Source organism: Sminthopsis crassicaudata, chromosome 5 (assembly GCF_048593235.1).
Source record: "Sminthopsis crassicaudata isolate SCR6 chromosome 5, ASM4859323v1, whole genome shotgun sequence".
In the NCBI taxonomy this organism is placed as follows: Eukaryota; Metazoa; Chordata; class Mammalia; order Dasyuromorphia; family Dasyuridae; genus Sminthopsis; species Sminthopsis crassicaudata.
Window position 1 is genome coordinate 193,919,980 of NC_133621.1, and position 19,980 is coordinate 193,939,959.

The window sequence follows — 19,980 nt, forward strand, 5'->3', positions numbered from 1 at the left end:
TCTTTACTGGAAGGTGACATTGAAAAATCATCTAGTGATTGGTTGAATACCATGGACCTGGATCAAATCCTGTATGAATTTGAAAGATGAAGCTCTTATTTGCCTTAGAATTTCATGATCATAATGGAGACCCAGAATATATATTAATATAAAACAGAACATATAACAATACACTTTAACATAAACTACACAACATCAACGTTTAGCTGCTATTTACTTATTTTTTGCTCATAATGTGAATTCTTTAAGGCTTGATTCAGTTATTTTTTCAGAACAGGAGTAATGGGCCCAGAGTGGTTAAAACCACCATGGAAACTTAGCTTCTCCTCCCAGTTTCAGCCTAAATTATCATGTGCCTTAGTTTAATAACTTCCTTCCATCTTCTGTAAAATGGGAATAAATTATCCCTCAAAGGATGCTGATGATCAGATAGCACTTTTTGGAGTCAAGAAACATGAATTAGAATTCTATCTCAAATACCTGTTTATTGTATGACTAAGAGGAAACCACCTAACTTCTCAGTTTTCTTTCTTCTAAAATGTGGATTACATATGTACTTTTTACTTATTGTGAGAGAATGATCTAATCCTCTTTAAGCATGATTTGTTGGCATTGGTTGAGTTCTGAGACCAAACTCAGAACTTGTGTGATATAGTGGAAAGAACTCTGAATTGAGAAGCAAAGGACCAGTACCTCCATCACTTAGTAGTTTCTCAACAGGGCTTAGTTTCCTTATCTGTAAAGGGATGTCATCTCTTACTCCAACATTCTGGGAAATATAAACTGTTCTTGATCTGACTGTCCCCTATAGAACTATGTGCCACGGGGCCTTCTCACTCCTCTCCTAGATGGTGGTCTTATTAGCAATGTGTTTAAAAAGAACCTGTTCATACTGGGTCCAAACAGATGTTTTTGTGTTTTAATGTTTCTAACTAAAGCAGCAGTTTTCCCCCTTTAATATGGAATGTACCTAATTAATGATTGAGCATCATGCTGGGGCTATATTCTCTTTGATGTGCTCATCAGCATCAGCAAAGAAATATTGAAAGCTAATCATAACAAGACATAGAGCTCTTATGAAATGCCTTTTATCTTCAAAGTAGTTTACAAACCACTAATTATTACTGGAATTCAGGCAGTAATCACATCAAGTCCTTTAAGTGTTATCAAGGTCATTTAACATGAAACTGGATACATTAGGCTGGAGTGTGTAGCTGCCTTCTACCTCTCTAAGGACTAACTCAAGAAAATCTGACCTAATTTACAGGAGGAAAGATTTAGGCGGAATTGATTGTGTAAAAAAACTGTGTGGTGACAAGACAAACTTTTTCCCTTTCCTTCCCCAGAAGGACTGTAGGAAAAACCTGGAAAAGTTTAAGATTCAACCCTTTCTCCAAAGCAGATTTGGTAAGTTCTCCCTTCAGGTTTGCAAACCACTGCCCTCAATAATTATTTCTTTGGAGAAAGTAGAGAAATTCATAAACTGATAAAATATTTGAATCAGAAGTCATTTTAGGTCTATATAAGAACCCAAAGGCACATGATGGCTCAGTGGATAGATTGAACGCTGGGCTTGGACTCCAGCATGGATAGAGTTCAAATAGGGCTTCAGATACTTACCAGCTTGTGACTCTGGGCAAATTACTTAACTTAGTTTGCCTCAGTTTCCCCAATTGTAAAATGGAGAAAAAATAGTAGCACCTACATCCCAGAATTATTGTGGGGATCATCCAACACATAATAGGTGCCACATAAATTACTATTTTCTTCTCTTTTCTTAATCTTTTTATGAAGTGAGGAGGGAACTAGGTTCAAAATCCTGGTTTTGTCATTTCAATGTGATGATGAGTCACTTAATTTCTCTAACTTTTACTTAGCTTCCTCATCTATAAAATGGAGGTAATAACCTGCAGTATTTTGTCCATGCTCATTTTTCAGATGATGAAACTGAGACTGAGATAGAAGTAATGGCTTGCCTAAGATCACAGAGCTAGGAAGGAGCAGATCTGGGATTCAAAAATCAGACCAAGACCTCCTTATTTATGTGTATGTTGCGGGGTGGGCAGTAGGAATATTTGGTGGGGCTGGGGAGAGGTAGAACATAATAGGCAATATTTGTTTTGAATTCTGTTACCAGAGAAAATCTTTTTATTAGGAAACAAAGGCACCCTGCTCCTCTTCTCCACCTCCATTGCACCCCATACCACAAATAGTACCTTTGGTAAACTGTTAAAGGACCTCATGTCCTAGAGGAAGGGTGAAATTATATGCCGATGTCTCCAAGTGCTCATTTTAGTTTGATGTATGTCTTGATGTTCCAACTATAAAGAGCAGGTTTTGTAATAAAGAATATTATGAGCTAAGTACTAAATTTCCTTGAGAAAGGAGAGGAAAATCTATCCAGAAAGTGGGAGATAACTGTCACCAGGTTCTGAATAGTATTATATAGCTAGAATAATGGTGATGGAAAGGGTCTGGCATTGACAGTGAGGATCAAGGATCAAGTGTCTATTCTTACATCAGTGTATGTATGGACTGAACTGCCAGCTGCCTCTGGGTACTTACATGGTCCTAAAATGCCTTCTGATTTAAACATTTTATCAGTTTAGGAATTTCTCCTTTTTATACAAAGGAAGAGGCTTGCAAACCTGAGGAGAAGGACATACCAAATCAGCTTTGGGGAAAGAGATGAATTTTAAATTTTTCCATGTTTTTCTACAGTCCCACTTCCTTGGGGAAGGAGGAGTCTGAGAACAAGTGCATTCAGTATTGAAGGTGAATGGCTAGGCTTTGTGACAAAAAGATTGAAGGAAAGAAGATGAAGTCTAATATAAAGTGGAGCTTTTAAAAAGTAGGATGAGGGTTCCAAAAGCATAGTGGAAAGGGAAGGAGAAGTTAAATAGGATCAGAAGGCATGAGGATGAAGTGAACGAGTGAATGAGAGTGAGTGAGGAGTGATAGTAAAGGAATAGAGTATTAACTTCTTAGGAGTTTTACATTATAAATTAGAGACCAAGAAGAAAGAACTTGCTAATCATGCAACAATAGATTGTGATACACACCCAAGGTAAGCTCTTAGCTACGTCCAAGGCTTCAACTTGGTTTTTTATTTTATTTTCTTCTACTGAAGGGAGCTTGGGAATCTAGATTGGACTAGTCTATGGGACTAGATAGCAAGATGGCTGATACTGAGATGCTTAACTGGTGTTGAAGGGTTGATTAATGAACCTATTTTAATAAGCAAGGGATCTTCTGTGCCTTGAGGTATGATTTTGATTTGATTTTTACCAGTTAAGTGAGGAGCTTTGGGTTTGATGAGGAGGAGATAAGTTTAAGTGGTAGGAGGATAAGAGTTAGGACAGAGAAACAATAGGCTGCTGTGTGTTAGACTGGCATAGAAGGAGGCAAGAGACTTATTGGTGGATGTTGGAATATCCACTCAAAGTGGACAGTACAGGTTGATTTATCTGGTCAGATTTCAGAGTGGGATTTCCTGAATTGGATTTATTAGGATGGCTAGTAGGCTACTTTATTGTGGGTTGCTTCATGTTGATTGGGGGACCATTTCATAATGTTTTACTTTAGAAGAATCAAGCTTTGCAGAAATTATTAATAAAACTGCAAAATTTTGGAAATTTATGATAATTTACTATGGCTTTGTGAAGGGCCTAGGATACAGTAGGATATTTTGTATTCTCCTTATTCTTTATCTTTGGAGGAGCTTCCTGCTTTAAAGAATCTCTAATATTAAAATTCTTATTTTCATTTGTGGCCCCTTTAAAAATTTCTTGGCAGAGATACTGGAGTAGTTTGCCATTTTTTTTTTTTTTACTAATTTACATTTTACTAATGAGGAAACCGAGACAGGGTTAAATGACTTGTCCAGGATCTCACAGCTGGTAAACATCTGAAGTCATATTTTTTATTTTTAAAAATTTATTTATGTAATATTTTTCCCCAGTTACATTGAAAACATTTTTTTTACATTTGTTTTTAAGATTTTTGAGTTCTAGTTTCTCTCCCTTATCCCCACCTACAATTAAGAAACCATATGTGGAGTTATGCAAAACATTTCCATAAAAGTCAAGTTGTAAAAGAAAACATAGATCTCCCACCGTAATAAAAATAAAAACCCTTAAGAAAAGTTAAATTGGAGAGAGAGAAAGAGTGAGAGAGAGAGAGAGAGAGAGAGAGAGAGAGAGAGAGAGAGAGAGAGAGAGAGAGTAATAAAGAATTCTTCAATCTATATTCAGACTTGATCAATTCCTTCTTGGTATGGATAGGATTTTTCATCATAGTCCTTCAGAGTAATTGTGGATGATTCTACTGCTGAGAATAAATAGCAAAGTCATTTTAGAACCTTGCTTTTACTTTATATACAGTATAGGTATACTTTGTTCATAGAGGACTTTTTTTTTTTCTTCTTTCTCTTTTTTCCTTCCTTCCTTCCTTCCTTCCTTCCTTCCTTCCTTCCTTCCTTCCTTCCTTCCTTCCTTCCTTCCTTCCTTCCTTCCTTCCTTCCTTCCTTCCTTCCTTCCTTCCTTCCTTCCTTCCTTCCTTCCTTCCTTCCTTCCTTCCTTCCTTCCTTCCTTCCTTCCTTCCTTCCTTCCTTCCTTCCTTCCTTCCTTTCTTCTCTCCCTCTCCCCCTCCCCTCTTTCTGGCAATTGGGGTTAAAGCAATTAAGTTAAGTGTCTGAGGCCACATTTGAACTCAAGTCCTTCTGACTTCATGGTTGATGCTCAATCCACTGTGCCACCTAGCTGCCCCCTCCCGGCCCCCTATGGAGAACTTTCTAGGAGTATTTTGTTTTTATTTTCCTGAGAGCATCCTGCTCATCATTTCTTAGGCCATATTTGAACACAGTTTTTCCTAACTCTAGATCCAGCACTCTATTCATTTCACCACCAATTGCTGCCCAATTGTCATTTTAAATCTCTTATATTAGTCAAAGACAGAGGAAAAAGGGACAAAATGAATAATGAAGTTGGAGTCAAGAGATCTGGATTTAAGTACTAAGTATGATATTTGATCGTGGTCAAGTTGTTTCACCTCTAAATGCCTTGTATTCCTCACTTACAAAACAGTGATAATAATATAATTTGTTCTATCCATCTAGTAGAGTTGTGGCAAAAAAATTTTGTAAACCTTAAAGAGCTATCATCATGAGATTATTGTAATAGAACAAAAGCGTTTCCTGTTCCTTCCTTCCCATAGTTTATGTCCCTTTGCCTTTGGAATAGGTCCCCTAACTTTCTCCTTTAGTAGATGTGCCATCTGTCTAGCTATTTGTTTATATAGATTAAAAATCTCTTAGGTAGAAGCTTTGCCAAAATTTGAGCCTGAGGCACTGCTGAACTTCAATGAGATATTCTTCAGCCAGAACTCATAGAATTCCTTCCTTTTGTTTTGATCCTAAAGTGTAAGTACTTTGGTTCTTTGTTCTTTCTCCACTTCTTGGCTTTTAACACAGTTTTTATAGGTTAAGGCAGAAACCACAGACCAAGATGGGGGCCATGGGGTCTTCTTAGAAGGTCTACTTAATTGCATAAGGAGAGCAAACCAAACTACTTTGTCAGTCACTGCTCTACTCTCAGATTTTCTTAGATATATACACTCTTGAGTTTCAATATTTTCAAAAGAAATCTTTTTTTTTCCCCTTTTATTTAGGTTAACTTAAGGAGTAAAAAAAAGCAAGACTCAAAGTCTGCTTTATAATTTGTGGGGGATACAGGTCATTGGGGATAGAGTGCATATCTTATTGTTGGAATAGGATTGAGGAAAGCATGGAGAAGTTGGTGTTTTCTCACTACAAGCCTGTGAAATAGGTAGTGAAAATATTATTGCTTATTTTTTTAAGTTCTCTTATTGTTAGTCGTTTGAAATAGTCTTTGATTTGTTGATGGTAGTTCTTTTCTCGAAAATTTTTTCTATATTCTTTAACCACTATTCATTGAATAATGGTTCAATCCTAGTGCAAAGATATCTCCCCTCACTAGAAATTGAGTGGATGCTCTTCAGGTGAGGATTGGCTGAATAAGTTATGGTATATGAATGTAATAGAAAATTATTGTTCTATAAAAAATAACTAGCAGGCTCATTTCAGAGAAACCTGGAAAGATTTACCTCAACTGATGCTAAGTAAAGTGAGCATTACCAAGAGAACAACAATATTATGTGATGATCAACAGTGATGGATTTGGTTCAAGGAAATTCCAATAGATTTGTGATGGAAAGTGCCATCCATATCCGGAGGGAGAACTATGGAGACAAAATGAAGATCAAAGCATAGTATTATATTGATACACACACACACACACACACATATATATGTTCCATATTGATAAACATAGTTTTTTTTTTCCCCAAAGGTTTTGCAAAGATGACTGTTGAAAACTATTTTTGCATGTATTTGGAAAAATAAAATACCTTTAACAAAAATATCTTCCTTCCCCTATTAACAATTTTTCTTTTTAACCTTTGTTTTGTTCATGACAAAGCTTTTAATTTTCATGTAATCAAATTATTTTCCCTTTGGTTTTCCCTTCTTTTTTGTTTTTCAACTGTGTAAGTTGTATCTGACTCTTTGTGACCACATTTGGGGTTTTCTTGACAAATATTTTAAAGTGGTTTTGCCATTTTTTTCTCCAGCTCATTTTACAGATGAGAAAAATGAGGTAAACAAATGACTTGTCCAGGACACACAGCTAGTAACTGAGGACAATTTTGAATTCAGAAAGATAAATCTTCCTGACTCTAGGTCCAGCATTTTATCCACTTCCCTACTCAGCTACCCAAATTAAAGAATTTTTCTCCTGCCAGTTTCAAAAACTAGTTAGAGCACTATACTTAAGGTCAGTTTAGAATCCTACCTCAGATATTTGCTGGAATAGTGACCATAAGCAAATTGCTTAATCTTTCTGATCCTTAGTTCCCTAATCTGTAAAAATAAGGAAATTATAAGGTATTTCCCCACACTAAATTTACCATCCCATGATGATTAATACTTATGGAAGATACTCCAATCCATTTCTTGAAAAATTAAAATAGGATATTATCTTTGATAGGTTATTCCTCCATTTGGAACTTACTGTGGTACATGGTATAAGATGCTGATCTAATTTTTTTTTTTCTATTTTCCCTTCTTCCCAGCAATTCCTGTCAAATAGGAAGTCCTTCAAGTAGGTTAATGTTCTATTATTTATTAAATATTGGGCTATTGAGTTCTCTTGTTTCTGATTATTGTTTACATAGTCTATTTCTTAAAGATTGTAAAGTAATCCACAATAATGTAATGATTTAAAATCTCTATATTAATTTATATAGTTTAGTAATTTTTATTATATATAGCTGTGATTTAACCATGAGCAAAGAAAATTCATCCAATTATTTAAATCTTCCTTTATGTCTATAAAGAATGTTTTTAGATCACATTCACATGTTGTGTGGGTATTTTAGTACATTAATTTCCAAATACTTTATGTATTTTTGAGTTATTTTGAATGAGAATTCTCTTTCTATTATTTCTTCATAATTTCTGTTATTGCTAGAAATGCGAGGAATTTTTTTTTATGGATTAATTTTGTATCCTGCTTTTTTATTCTAAGCACTGAACCTGTAATTTCATTGACGAGAACTATTAGGTGAAACAGCTACCTCTATCAATTCAGGATAGCATCTTTGCAGTTTATGGTTTAAAATGATGCTGAAGCACTGAGAAATTACATAATTGGTCCATGATTTTACACAGCTAGTGTGTGTTACAGGTAGGTCTTGAAGCCAGATGGTTTCAAGGCCAGCTCTTTATCCACCATCTTTATTCAGTATGGGATATACTGCTAAATTTTTTTCTGAAGCTGCTGCCTCAATGGTTCTTTTGCTGACTTTTTGGGATTTTTAAAGTAATTCATTGGAGTCTTTTGTAAATAGGGATAAATTTATCTCCTAAAGGACAAGAGGTATCTTTGCTTTATAACAGCATTTACTGAGAAATATTCTAGTCTTTACTGCAGATAATAGATTTTAGTTTTAGATATTTTAAAATGGTTTATAATGTCTATATTTTTAAGGATGTTGATATAAATGAGTGATTCATCAAAAGTTTTCTCTGCATTTATTAACATAACCATATGGTTTCACTTATTTTATATTAATAAAATTAATTCTACTATTTTCATAACTCTGAACTATTCTTGAATCCTGAGAAAAATCTAACTTGTTCATAGTAAATTATTTTTGGATATATTTATTTTTTTGTTAGAATTGCATTTAATAATTTTGCATTGATAAAGCTGGGCAGCAAGATGGTATAGTTGATAGAATGGTTGGCCTAGAATTAGGAAACCTGAGTTCAAATCTACTCTGAGACATTTATTGGCAGTATGACTCTGAGCAAGTCACTTCACCTGGCTTGCCTAAATTTCCTCATCTGTAAAGTGAGCTGAAGAAGGAGATGGTAAAGTATCTTTGCCAAGAAAACCCCAAATAGGTCACTGAACAACAACAATTTTTCATCAATATCCATTAGTGATATAGATCTTTCTTTCTTTATTTTCTCTCTCTCTCATTTGGATATTTAAATTGTATTTGTTTGATAAAATGAATTTGGTAAATTGTTTTCTTTTTTTCCCATTGCAAATAATTTATTTAGAAGAGCTGCTAATTGATTTTAATGTTTGATAGAACTGACATGAAAAATTCATCTAGTTCAGATTTTTTTTTGCATAGTTCTTTTATAATTTGTTCAATTTCTGTTTCAGAGATTGGGTTATTTAGGATCTCTGCTTCATGTTCCTTTAATTTCTTTATCTGGTATTTGTTCAGATGCAAATACATTTCCTTACTATGCCTCAAGGGCTACAAAATTGTGCATACTCTTTGATCCAGTAGTGTCTCTGCTGGGCCTGTATCCCAAAAAGATCATAAATAAAGGAAAAGGACCTGCATGTATAAAAATGTTTGTAGCAGCCCTTTTTGTAGATTCAAGAAACTGGAAATTGAATGGATGCCCATAAGTTGGGGAATGGCTAAATAAGTTACAATATGTAAATATTATGGAATGTATTGCTTTGTATGAAACAATGAACAGGCTGATTTAAGAAAAGCCTGGAAAGATTTGCATGAATTAATACTAAGTGAAGCAAGCAGAATTACGAAAACATTGTACACAGTAACAGCAAGACTATGTGATTATCAGCTATGATAGACTTAATTCTTCTCAACAATTGACTATCCATGACAATTCCAATAGATTTGGGATGGAAAATGCCATCTTTATATAGAAAATGAGCCATGGAGTCTGAATGTGTATCTAAGTATAGTATTTTTACCTTTTCAAAAATTTTTGTTTGCTTTTTCTTTCTCATAATTTCCCCTTTTTTGTTCTGATTTTTCTTGCACAATATGACAGATATGGAAATATGTTTAAGAAGGATTGTACATGTTGGACACTTATATTGGATTATTTTATATATTGGATTAGTTGTTGAGTTGGGGGTGGAAGAGTTAAAAAAGGAAGGAGGGAGAAAGATTGGAACACAAAAACTTACATAAAGGAATGTTGAAAATTATCTTTACATGTTATTTGGAAAAACTGAGGGGAAAAAGCTAGTGTTATACAAAAACCAAATACATTTCCTTTAAATTTTTACTTTTTTGATAGCTTATGATGAAGTCTAGCCAAATGATGAGGTCTAGATAAAATTAGGATTAATTGAGGTCTAGTGGCAGTTTTGGGGTACAGGGAATCAAATGGAGCTCCCCTGCAACCCTTTTGGATTTGGCACAAGGATACAAAGTTAAATGAGTTCTAATGGCGGTGCAAGAGTCCCCTGTAAAGGAATTTACAGGCCCGAAAACCTAAATTGATAAAAAAGGTTTATTGTAGGGTTTGCAAGTAAAGTTAAAAGTCTGGTTAGTAAAAGGAGTTAGATAGAGAAAGAAATACACCATAAGTGTTGGACAGAGAGTCTGTGATGCAAAGCATGGTGCTTGCATATTTTGACACTCTTTTATTTGCTTTAAGGGGCTTATGGGTGGAGCCCAGGTTGATTCCTTGAGGGCCAGAACCCACCAGGTGGGGGTTGGGAAACCTGAGCAGATCATTAGAATGGGAGCTGGGTACAGCCCAAATTAGCTCAGATACAATCTCTCCCCTTGCAATACAAAAGGTTGTTTTGACCAGATCTTGTAAATCAAAGGTCAGTCCCAAAGGGAATTGGGAATCAGAAAAGGAATCTTAAAGGGGGCTATCGCCAGCATCACTTATAATAGTCTACAGTGAGGTCTGTATATATTTTTTTATTTCTTCTTTATTGTGAAATAATTTAATTCATTAAAACTTTTTGAAGAAGCAATTTCCTTGATCAAATTAACTAAAAGTTCATTGATTTTATTCATCTTTTCAAAGAAACATTTCAGTTTTGTTGTGAATTTCTGTGATTGTTTTCATCTTTTCTAATTTTCATCTCAAATGTTAAAGGAGAAATAATCTGTTTCTTTTCTATCTTTAATATTTCTTCTTTGTACTTCTTTTAGGCTTGTTAAACTATTCTTTCTTTGGTTTTTTAGCTTAATTCCCCTCTTTTTCTATTTTGTTAGTATATTTTTTCAAAGATATTTTTCTTTTAAGAACTATTTTAGTTGCACACTCAAAATTTTAATATGGTGTGACATCATTTATTCCATTTTACAGAGTTATTTATTGTTCATTGTTTCTATGTGTTCCTAATTTGCTTTTTATTCAAAATTATTAAGCCTAAGTTTAGTTTTGTATATTTTATTTGTGTTCCCTGTGTTAGTTTCGTATTTATTGTGTTATATTTTCAAAGGATACATTTATTATATTGGTCTTTTTCTATTTGTTTATTATACTTTGTGCCCTAGCAAATGATTTGTTTTTGTTAAGTTAGCAATTATGTGAATTCAATAATACCCCCCATTCAGGGGATGCCATAAGTCTTTTAAGTCTAACTTATCCAATAATCAGTTCAGTTTTCTATTTTCTTTATTGTTTATCTTTCTGCTCAATTTATCCCCTATGAGAAAAAAATGTGAAATTCTCTGTTACTTTTTATATTTTTTTTGATATTTACTTAACTTTTCATTATTTTTGCTTTTTTTCACTACACTAATATAAGATGTAGTCTTTGTTTTATTCTAGATAATAGTCAATTCTGCAGCAGCCCATCTGTAATACTGATACAGATGAATCCATCTATTGTTTCTTAGAAGTCTAAATGCTCATTTGAAACTATGCCCAAAGGGCTATAAAACTGTGCATACCCCCTGATCCAGCAGTGTCTCTACCGAGTCTGTATCCCAAAGAGATAATAAAAAGGAAAAAGGATCCATAAGTGCATAAATGTTTGTAGTAGCCCTAAGAGTAGAACCAAGAGAACATTACATAGTCACAACACGATTATGTGATGTTCAACTCTTATGGACTGGCTCTTTTCAACAATGAGGTGGTTCAGGCCAATTCCAATAGACTTGTAATGTAGAGAGTTATCTGCATCCAGAGAGAGGATTATGGGAACTGAATGTGGTTCACAACATAGTATTTTCACCTTTGTTTGTTTACTTGTTTTTTTTTTTTTTTTCTTTCTCATCCTATCCCTTTGATCTAATTTTTCTTGTGCAACATGACAAATATGAAAATATGTTTGGAAGAATTACATGTGTTTAACTCAAAAAACCTAGAAATCTAAAAGTTCTTATAAGCCCTGAAAAAGAAACATTTCTTTAAAGGTCTTTCTGTGACCATGAGGATACCTCTATGTTCTTTAGCTCTTTAAAGTTTTGCTAGCCTATTGTAAAGAAAAGTATTGTTTTTCCTTTGACATATAGGTACACACATGTGTGTATATATACATACATATACATATATGTGTTATGTATTTTGGGAGGTTTTTTGGTCTTGTTTAATTTTTTCTGTTGTGTCTCATAGAAATAAATATTAAGAAATCAGTGTTATGTGGTAGGATTAGTTCTGCATCTTTTTATAATATTTTATTTTTTCCAATTATGTGTTGATAATTTTTAGTGTTCATTTTTATAAGATTTTGAATTCCAGATTTTTCTCCCTCCTTTTCTTCCTTTATCAAAAGGGAAGCAATTTGATATAGGCTATACATGTGCTGTCATGTAAAATGTATTTCCATATTAATCACAGTTTTGAAAGAAAAAATCATCAAAAAAGAAAAAAAATAACCATAAAAAGAATAAAGTAAGTGAAAAAAGTATGCTTCAATCTGCATTCAGAGTCCATCAATTCTTTATCTGGATGCAAATTGTATTTTCCTTCTTGAGTCCATTGTATTTGTCTTGGATAATTGTATTGCTGAGAAGAGGTGAGTCATTTATAGCTGAGTATCTTACTGTATTGTGTACAATGTTTTCCTATTCATTTCACTTTATACCAGTCTATACAAGCATTTTCCAGTTTTTCTGAAATCTGCCTGTTCATCATCAATAGTATTCCAATACATTCATATACCCTAGCTTGTTTAGCCATTTCCCAATCAATGGATACTCTTTCAATTTCCAATATTTTGTCACCATAAAAAGAGCTGCTATAAATGCTTTTGTACTTGTAGCTACTTTCTCCTTTTTAATGATCTTTTTTGGGATACAGACCTAACAATGGGATTGCTGGATTAAAAGATATGCACAATTTGGTTGCTCTTTGAGCACAATTCTATATTGCTCCCTAGAATGGTTGTATCAGCTTACAACTCCACTAACAGTTCATTACTGTCCCGATTTTTCCTTGTCCTCCCCCATATTTATTGTATTATTTTTTTTATTTTTGGTCATCTTAGCCAATCTGATAGTTGTGAGGTGGTACCTCAGAGTTTTTTTTTTTTTTATTTTCATGTCACTAATCAAAAGTGATTTAGAGTACTTCTTCAAATGCTTAAAGATAGCTTTGATTTTTTTCATCTGAAAACTACCTATTCATAGCCCTTGACCATTTATCCATTGGATAATGACTTGTACTCTTATAAATGTGGTTCAGTTCTCTAAATGGTTAAGAAATGAGACCTTTATCAAAGTTACTTACTATAACGGTTGTTTCCCAGTTTTCTGCTTTCCTTCTAATTTTGGTTGCATTGGTTTTGTTTGTGCAAAGGCCTTTTAATTTATATAATCAAAAATTATCTGTTTTAAGTTTCCATAATGCTCTCTATCTTTTCTGTGGTCATGAAGTTTAACCTCATTTCAATTTTAAGAATTTGGATGCTATACCACTTTATATATATATATATATATATATATATATATATATATATATATATATATATATATATATATATATATATATATATATATATATATATATATATATATATATATATATATATATATATATATATATATATATATATATATATATATACACATATATATGTGTGTGTGTGTGTTTGTGTGTTTACTATTGATATTACTTCATTATCTAGGGTACCTTTTAGCAAAATGTGGTTTCCTTTCTTCTCTCTTTTAATTAGGTCTATTTTTGTTTTTGCTTTATTTGAGATCAGGATTGTTATACTGGCTTTTTTTTTTTAATTTTAGCTTAAGCACAATAGATTCTGCTCCAGCTGCTTACCTTTAACCTGTGTATGTCTTTGCTTGAAGTGTTTTTTGTAAACTGTTTTTTTGATCACTCTGCTATGCACTTCTGTTTTATGAGAGACTTCATTCCATTCACATTCACAGTTGTGATTACTGTATATTTTTTTCCATCTTATTTTTCCTATTTGTTTTTTCTTTCCTTTTATCATTTCCCTCCTTTAAAATGTTTTGCTTCTTTTTACTATTTTCCTCAGTCTGACTTCTCTTCTGTCAGTTTCTTCTTGTCCCTTACTTAATCTCCTACCTTGCTACTTTATTATCAGGTAAGATGGGTTTTTACATTCAACTGATTGTGTGTATTACTCCCTCTTTGACCAATACTGATGAATAAAGTTCAAGCAATGCTTATTGCCCTCCTTCCCATCTTTCTCTCTATGTTAGGTTTTTCATGCCTCTTCATGTGAAATAATTTATGCCATTCTAGCTCTCCCTTCCTTCTATACCCTGTGTACTCTTCTTTCTCATTCCTTAATTATTTTTCATGTCATTCCCTTAAATTCACTCTATGTACATTCCTTTTAACTATACTACTAGTGGTACAATTTTTAAAGAATTACCAGTATCATCTTCTTATGTAGTATATAAAAAGTTCAGTTCCCTTGTATCTCTTATGTTTTCTTTTCTCTTTTCTCATTTTTAAGCTTCTCTTGGGTCTTGATATTGGAAATAAAAATTTTAATTCAATTCTGATTTTCTTATGAAAACTTAAGACCCTTATATTTCATTGAATGACAATTTTTTTTTCACTTGAAGTATTATGCTTAATTTGTCCACGTAGGTAATTCGTGGATATAGTCCTAGTTCCTTTGCTTTTCAGATTATCATGTTCCATGACCTCCAAACCTTTAATGTTGCAGCTGCTAAGTCCTATTTTATTCTGATAATAGCCCCTCAATATTTGAATTGTTTCATTTTGGCCACTTGTATTTTTCCTTGACCTATTCGTAATTTGGCTGTTTCATGGAGTTTTTATTTGGGATCTCTTTCCTGAGGTGATTTCTGGATTCATCTTATTTTCTATCTTGAATCAGAAGAGTTCATCCTGATCCCTGACTTTTCCTGTGATAACTATTCCTAAGATCATGTTATCCTATTTTTGTTGTCATTTCATATGTATTCTGTATTATCCTGATTCTATTTGTTTCATGTTATATTAGCTCTTTCAAGTCTTTCCCTGCTTTTTTACATCATCATGGTCATCATTTATAGCTTAATAATATTCCATTGTGCCTATTGGCCAAACTTTATTTATTCATTTCCCAATTGATGGCCTCTACTTTGTTTCCAATACTTTATTATCATGGAACATGTGGCAATACATATTTTTACATATGGGGTGATTATTTTTGTCATTAATCTCCTTGGAATATAAGTCAAACAATATCCCCCTTTCATTTCTACTATTTAAAAAAGAATTTTCATGTTATCCTACATATATATTTTACACCAATATATTTTATCATTATTTTATTTAGCTCTATAAGAATCCACTTGGTATTTTGATTGGTATAGCAGCAAACTTTAAAATAATTTTGGGATAAATTTTTTTATATTGTCATGGCCTACTCATAGTCTTCTGTTATAAAGTTGTGTTTTATTCCTATAAGGACTTCTTTATCATTGTGTGTATACAAATATTGAATGTTCTTTAGTGATATAACTAAGATAGTTTTTTTTGTAGTTTTTTGTAGTTATTTTGAATGAGACTTCCCTATCATTGGCTAATAAAAATTAAATTATAATATGGAAACATGATTTAATGAGTTTCTTTATTAGATCTGCAACTTCACTAAGCAATTTAAAATCAACTTTTGTTTTTATTATTTTTCTTCAAGATTTTTCTGTTATTATCAAATGGAAATCCTCTCCCTCAATTTGCCTGTCTTTATTAATTTCTTTCTCTTTTCTCATTATTGCTGTTAACATATTTAGAACAATGTCAAAACAGAGTGTATTAGGGGATAGGAAGAATATCCTTTCTTTATTCATGGATTTAGTGGGAAAGCTTTAGTGTTTCTGTATCTAAAATAATAACTTTTGGGCTTATAAAACTTATATTATAAAAGTCCATTGGAAGGTTTTTTAAAAGTATGTATTGAATTTTGTTACACTTTTTCTCTAAATTTATTGAGAAAATTATAGGATGTTTTTGTTTTTAATCTGATTTTTTTTTAAAATGTTGGTTATAACCCTAGTACAAAAAAATTCATCATAGTAGTTGATTTAAAATAATTCCCAAGGTCTTTTTGCTATAATTTTACTTAAAAAATTAGATTGATATTCATTAGTATTTTTGGTCTGTAGTTCTCTTTCTCTACTTCATCCTTCCCTGGCTTAAGTATCAGAACTGTGATTTTTTTAAAAAGGAGTTTGGTGGAATGCTTTTTCCCTCATGTTTTGAGAACAATTTGGGTACTATAGATATTTATTTTTCTCTAAAACATTTATCAAATTCTCTTATAAACTCATTGGTAATGAATCTTTTTCTTTGATAGTTGCATTCCAACTAGTTTAAATTCCTTTTCTGAAATTAGATTATTTCAGATCTCTTTTTAATGTTGTACTAATCTCAGTATTTTCATAGGTAACCCTTTATTTCTATTACTTTCTCAGGTTTTTGTCATATAACTATATATTGTAAATTAAAAATTATTTTTATTAATTTTGAGTTTGTGTTTTCACCATGTTCATTTTTATATTGTAAACTTTTATATTGTAAATTTTATATTGTAAACTTCATTTTCATTTTCTTGTTGCTCCTTTTCTAACTATACAAGTTATGTTCCTTTTGTTGTTTACATTGGAAATCACCTGTGTTCTTCACCTCTCCCACTTTATAAATCCTCCCATTCTATAAATTAGTCTTACAAAATACACTGACTCACTGAGAAGAGGTGTTTCCTGAGTTAGTCCTTGATATTTCAGGCCTGATTCTCCCATTATCACATTTTCTCTTTCTTTACATTTATCTTTGATCTTTGTCTTATAATTTCTTAAAAAGTACTTCTTTTGTAGCTTTTTAAAAAAAAACAAGTTCACATAGATGTCCCTAGCATTCCATTTTTCTAATAGTTTCTAAGAGATGGAGTAATTTGTTTTGCTACTTGTACTTTCTTTGGTGGTTGTACTTAATTACCTTTTTTGTAATTCTGTTGGCTGAGGTATTTATAAGGATAATAATGTGCTCAAAACTCAGGTTTTAGAATATTTTGGTTTTGTTGATTTTTAGGAATGTTTCTAGTACTTTAGTGGTTTCATTAGTGATTAGAGTCATGTTTGGAGCATATGTCATTTTAGATTATATCTTAAATCCCTTTGCTTTTCATAAATCAGTAATTCCTTTCCACATTGATGGGGTTAAAAGTGTGGAAACTATGTAATTTTTTTTGGCTCTTTCTTTGTACCAAAGAAGTCTGATTTTTTCTTTTTCATTTTTGGGATGTTTATAGTACCTTATAAAATTTAGGTTTATGTTATATAATATTGTACACATATTATGCATTTCTGAGTTTTAAAATTTTTTGGTGTGTCATTTGCTGGCCTTTGTATGTTGTCTGAAGCTTCTACAAAATTTCCATTTAATGTCTTATGCTGCCCTGCATATATTGAAACCATGTTTGAGAAAGTCACCATGTGGAAGGGATATTCATATACTATTTCATATCCTTTTGAAGTTTTTTTCTGAGTTCATAATTGTTATTCAAATTTTCTTTTTTTTTTGCATTAAAAGATTTTTTGTTATTGCTTATAGAATTTTTTTGTCATTGGAATTTTAAATTTTAACACATGTTTGAAACAGAGAAATCTATCATTTCTGGAGGTGATTTGTAGATTCTTTCTACTAATACTTAGTTTTCTGTATTCAAAAGAATACAGTTCTTTTATATTCTGGGGAGATTTTTTTTTAAACAGGTACTGAGTTATATTCTATGTACAACAAGAACAAGAAGCAACTAAGTGGTGTAGTGGACAGAGTACTAAGCTTGAAATCAGGAAGACTCATCTTCACTAGTTCAAAGCTAGCTTCAGACTGTACTCCTTGTGTGACCCTGGACAAATCACTTAACCTTATTTGTCTCAGGTTCCTCATCTGTAAAATGATTTGGAGAAGGAAATGGCACACCAGTTCAGTATCTTCACAACAAAAATTCTAAATGTGGTAAGAGTCAGATACAAGTGAAAAATTGAATGAACAACACTTGTCTCTATACATCCTGTCTTTGTTTTTCTTTTATAGAAATCATGTATTCTTTTAATGTTAATACTTCATTTCCTTTAAATTATCCTTTAATTATAAATACTATTTTCATTCTTAAGCAGAAGAAAAATTCCTCCGTATGTCCCAGAAAATTATTGGTAAATATGACCAATACTCCTTGACAGAAAGTGAAAGGTCATGCATGGGGAAGGAATACTGAAGTTTCATTCTTTGATTCAGGGATATCATTCTGTATCACATTTCCCAGGATAATTCATAAAGTTTTTACTCTGTTAGACTTCTTGATTTTATGAATTGAGACTGGAGAAAATTTCCATTTTTTTTTTTTTTGGTCAGGTAAACTGGAACCAGCCTAGTTGTGTTTTTTCCCTTGTTCTGCTTTGAAAGCTATCAATTCTAATATTTTTTCCTTCCTATTTTCTTGACTTATGGATTTCATTTGTCTTTTGAACAGTTCTGGGATTTCTTGTTATTTTATACTTTCTTGAGATTGTTCTTGTGGTTCAACAACAACAAATGATTAGATAATCTCCCTTCCATTTCTTACATTTTATCATTTTAACCTAATCTCATCAGCAGCTCACTTATAAATTACCTCTTAAACTGGGTGACTTATAGGGTCAGCTAATCTCATTCATTATTTGCTGATTTTCATTTGCTTCAATTTTTGAAAATGACATTTTCTGATGTTTCTAGATTCTGAAGCTAAAGCACTGACTATAGCAAGGAAAAAAAGTGTTAATTAAGCAATTGATGCATGGGGAAGATATTACCACTGAAGTGGGAAAGCTATTTTTCATGAAAGGAAAGAAACAAGCATTTATTAAGCTCTTACTCTATGGCAGGTACTGTACTAAGCATTTTACAAATATTTCATTTGATCCTCACACATTTGATCCACAACCTTGGGAAGTGGTTGCTGTTATTCTCATTCTCTCTCTCTCTCTCTCTCTCTCTCTCTCTCTCTCTCTCTCTCTCTCTCTCTCTCTTTCTCTCTCTCTCTCTCTCTCTCTCACTTTGAGGAAACTGAGGTAAATGGGATTAAATTATTCTTTCCAGGACACAGTTAGTATAATATCTGAGGCTAGAAGGGTATTCCAGTCTTCTTAACCTCAGGCCCTTCTCTCCCCTGACCTATAAATTGCCTTTATAAAATAGAGCATTCCCTCATGGAAGTAAAAGGCTTGTCCATGGTAGAGGTACATGAGTAACATTCCCACCTTGAGATTCAGTAATTCCTGCTCTTCATAGCTTTGGAAAGGTCACTACCTATATGTAAAAAGAAGAAAATTAGATTGAATGCTTTTCCAAGTTTCCTTCCTGCTCTAATAGTTTATGAACTTTTTGAGGAAGGATTCATTTGAATTTTTGAGTAGATTTGGGAGTAGGACATTTTATCTACCTTTCAATATGAAAATAGCTTTTCATTATTATACTATTCCTTCCTTCCCCCCTTCAATTAGATATTCTAGTTTTATGAGACATCATGATAGAAACTTTTAAGCCATTTTTTTCTTCTCCCTTTTCTGAATTTTAGTAGCTAATTAGAGAAGTGGTTGTTAAGAGATGTTGGGGAACCATTGATAAATTGCTCTGCTCTTCATATTCATCCTCTCTCAGTCTTCCCTCCCTGCCTCCCCCACCCCTTTACCTCTCAGTTCTCTATTTCTTGTCTTTTTTCATTCAGGTGCAGGAGCAGATCTAGACCATGGATAGTGATCTGATGACTACTCCTAAAAAGAGAGCAGTTCGAGGATCTGGGAAAGCCACACTTGCACTTCAGGGGAATGAGACCAATCCCAATTTTCTGGAGGATGCGCAGTGGAGTGGGACAAGAGGACAAGACCCAGGCCAGCTGGACATGTTGAAGAAAGCTAAGGAGTTCTTCCAGACCTGTGACAGAGAGGGCAAAGGCTTCATTGCCAGGAAGGACATGCAAGTAAGAGGATCTGCTTCTGAGGCCAGTGAGAGTTAACCTGCTATCATGGAGATTTGAGTTAGACTGATGGTATTATGGGGCAGCCTTCTCCATCCCTATGATCACTAATGACTTCTTTCTATAAAAAAGATGACATCTATAAAGCACAGTGGGAAACACACACATTCACAGATCTATCAGAAAATCTAGG

General features: G+C 32.8%; 1 protein-coding gene across 5 annotated transcripts in view; it reads left to right on the forward strand.

Moving 5' to 3' along the window:
• Nucleotides 1-19,980, forward strand: part of CRACR2A (calcium release activated channel regulator 2A) — a 235,872-nt gene that overhangs the window by 61,760 nt on the left and 154,132 nt on the right. For 2 of the 5 annotated variants that reach the window (XM_074269243.1, XM_074269246.1), the window contains one exon: nucleotides 19,539-19,790. In XM_074269243.1, the coding sequence (XP_074125344.1) occupies nucleotides 19,560-19,790 (231 nt within the window). In that variant the 5' untranslated portion in view covers nucleotides 19,539-19,559. Of the gene's footprint in view, nucleotides 1-1,346; nucleotides 1,408-17,713; nucleotides 17,792-18,547; nucleotides 18,697-19,538; nucleotides 19,791-19,980 lie in introns of all 5 variants that reach the window. The other 3 variants (XM_074269242.1, XM_074269244.1, XM_074269245.1) reach the window with 3 other exon arrangements.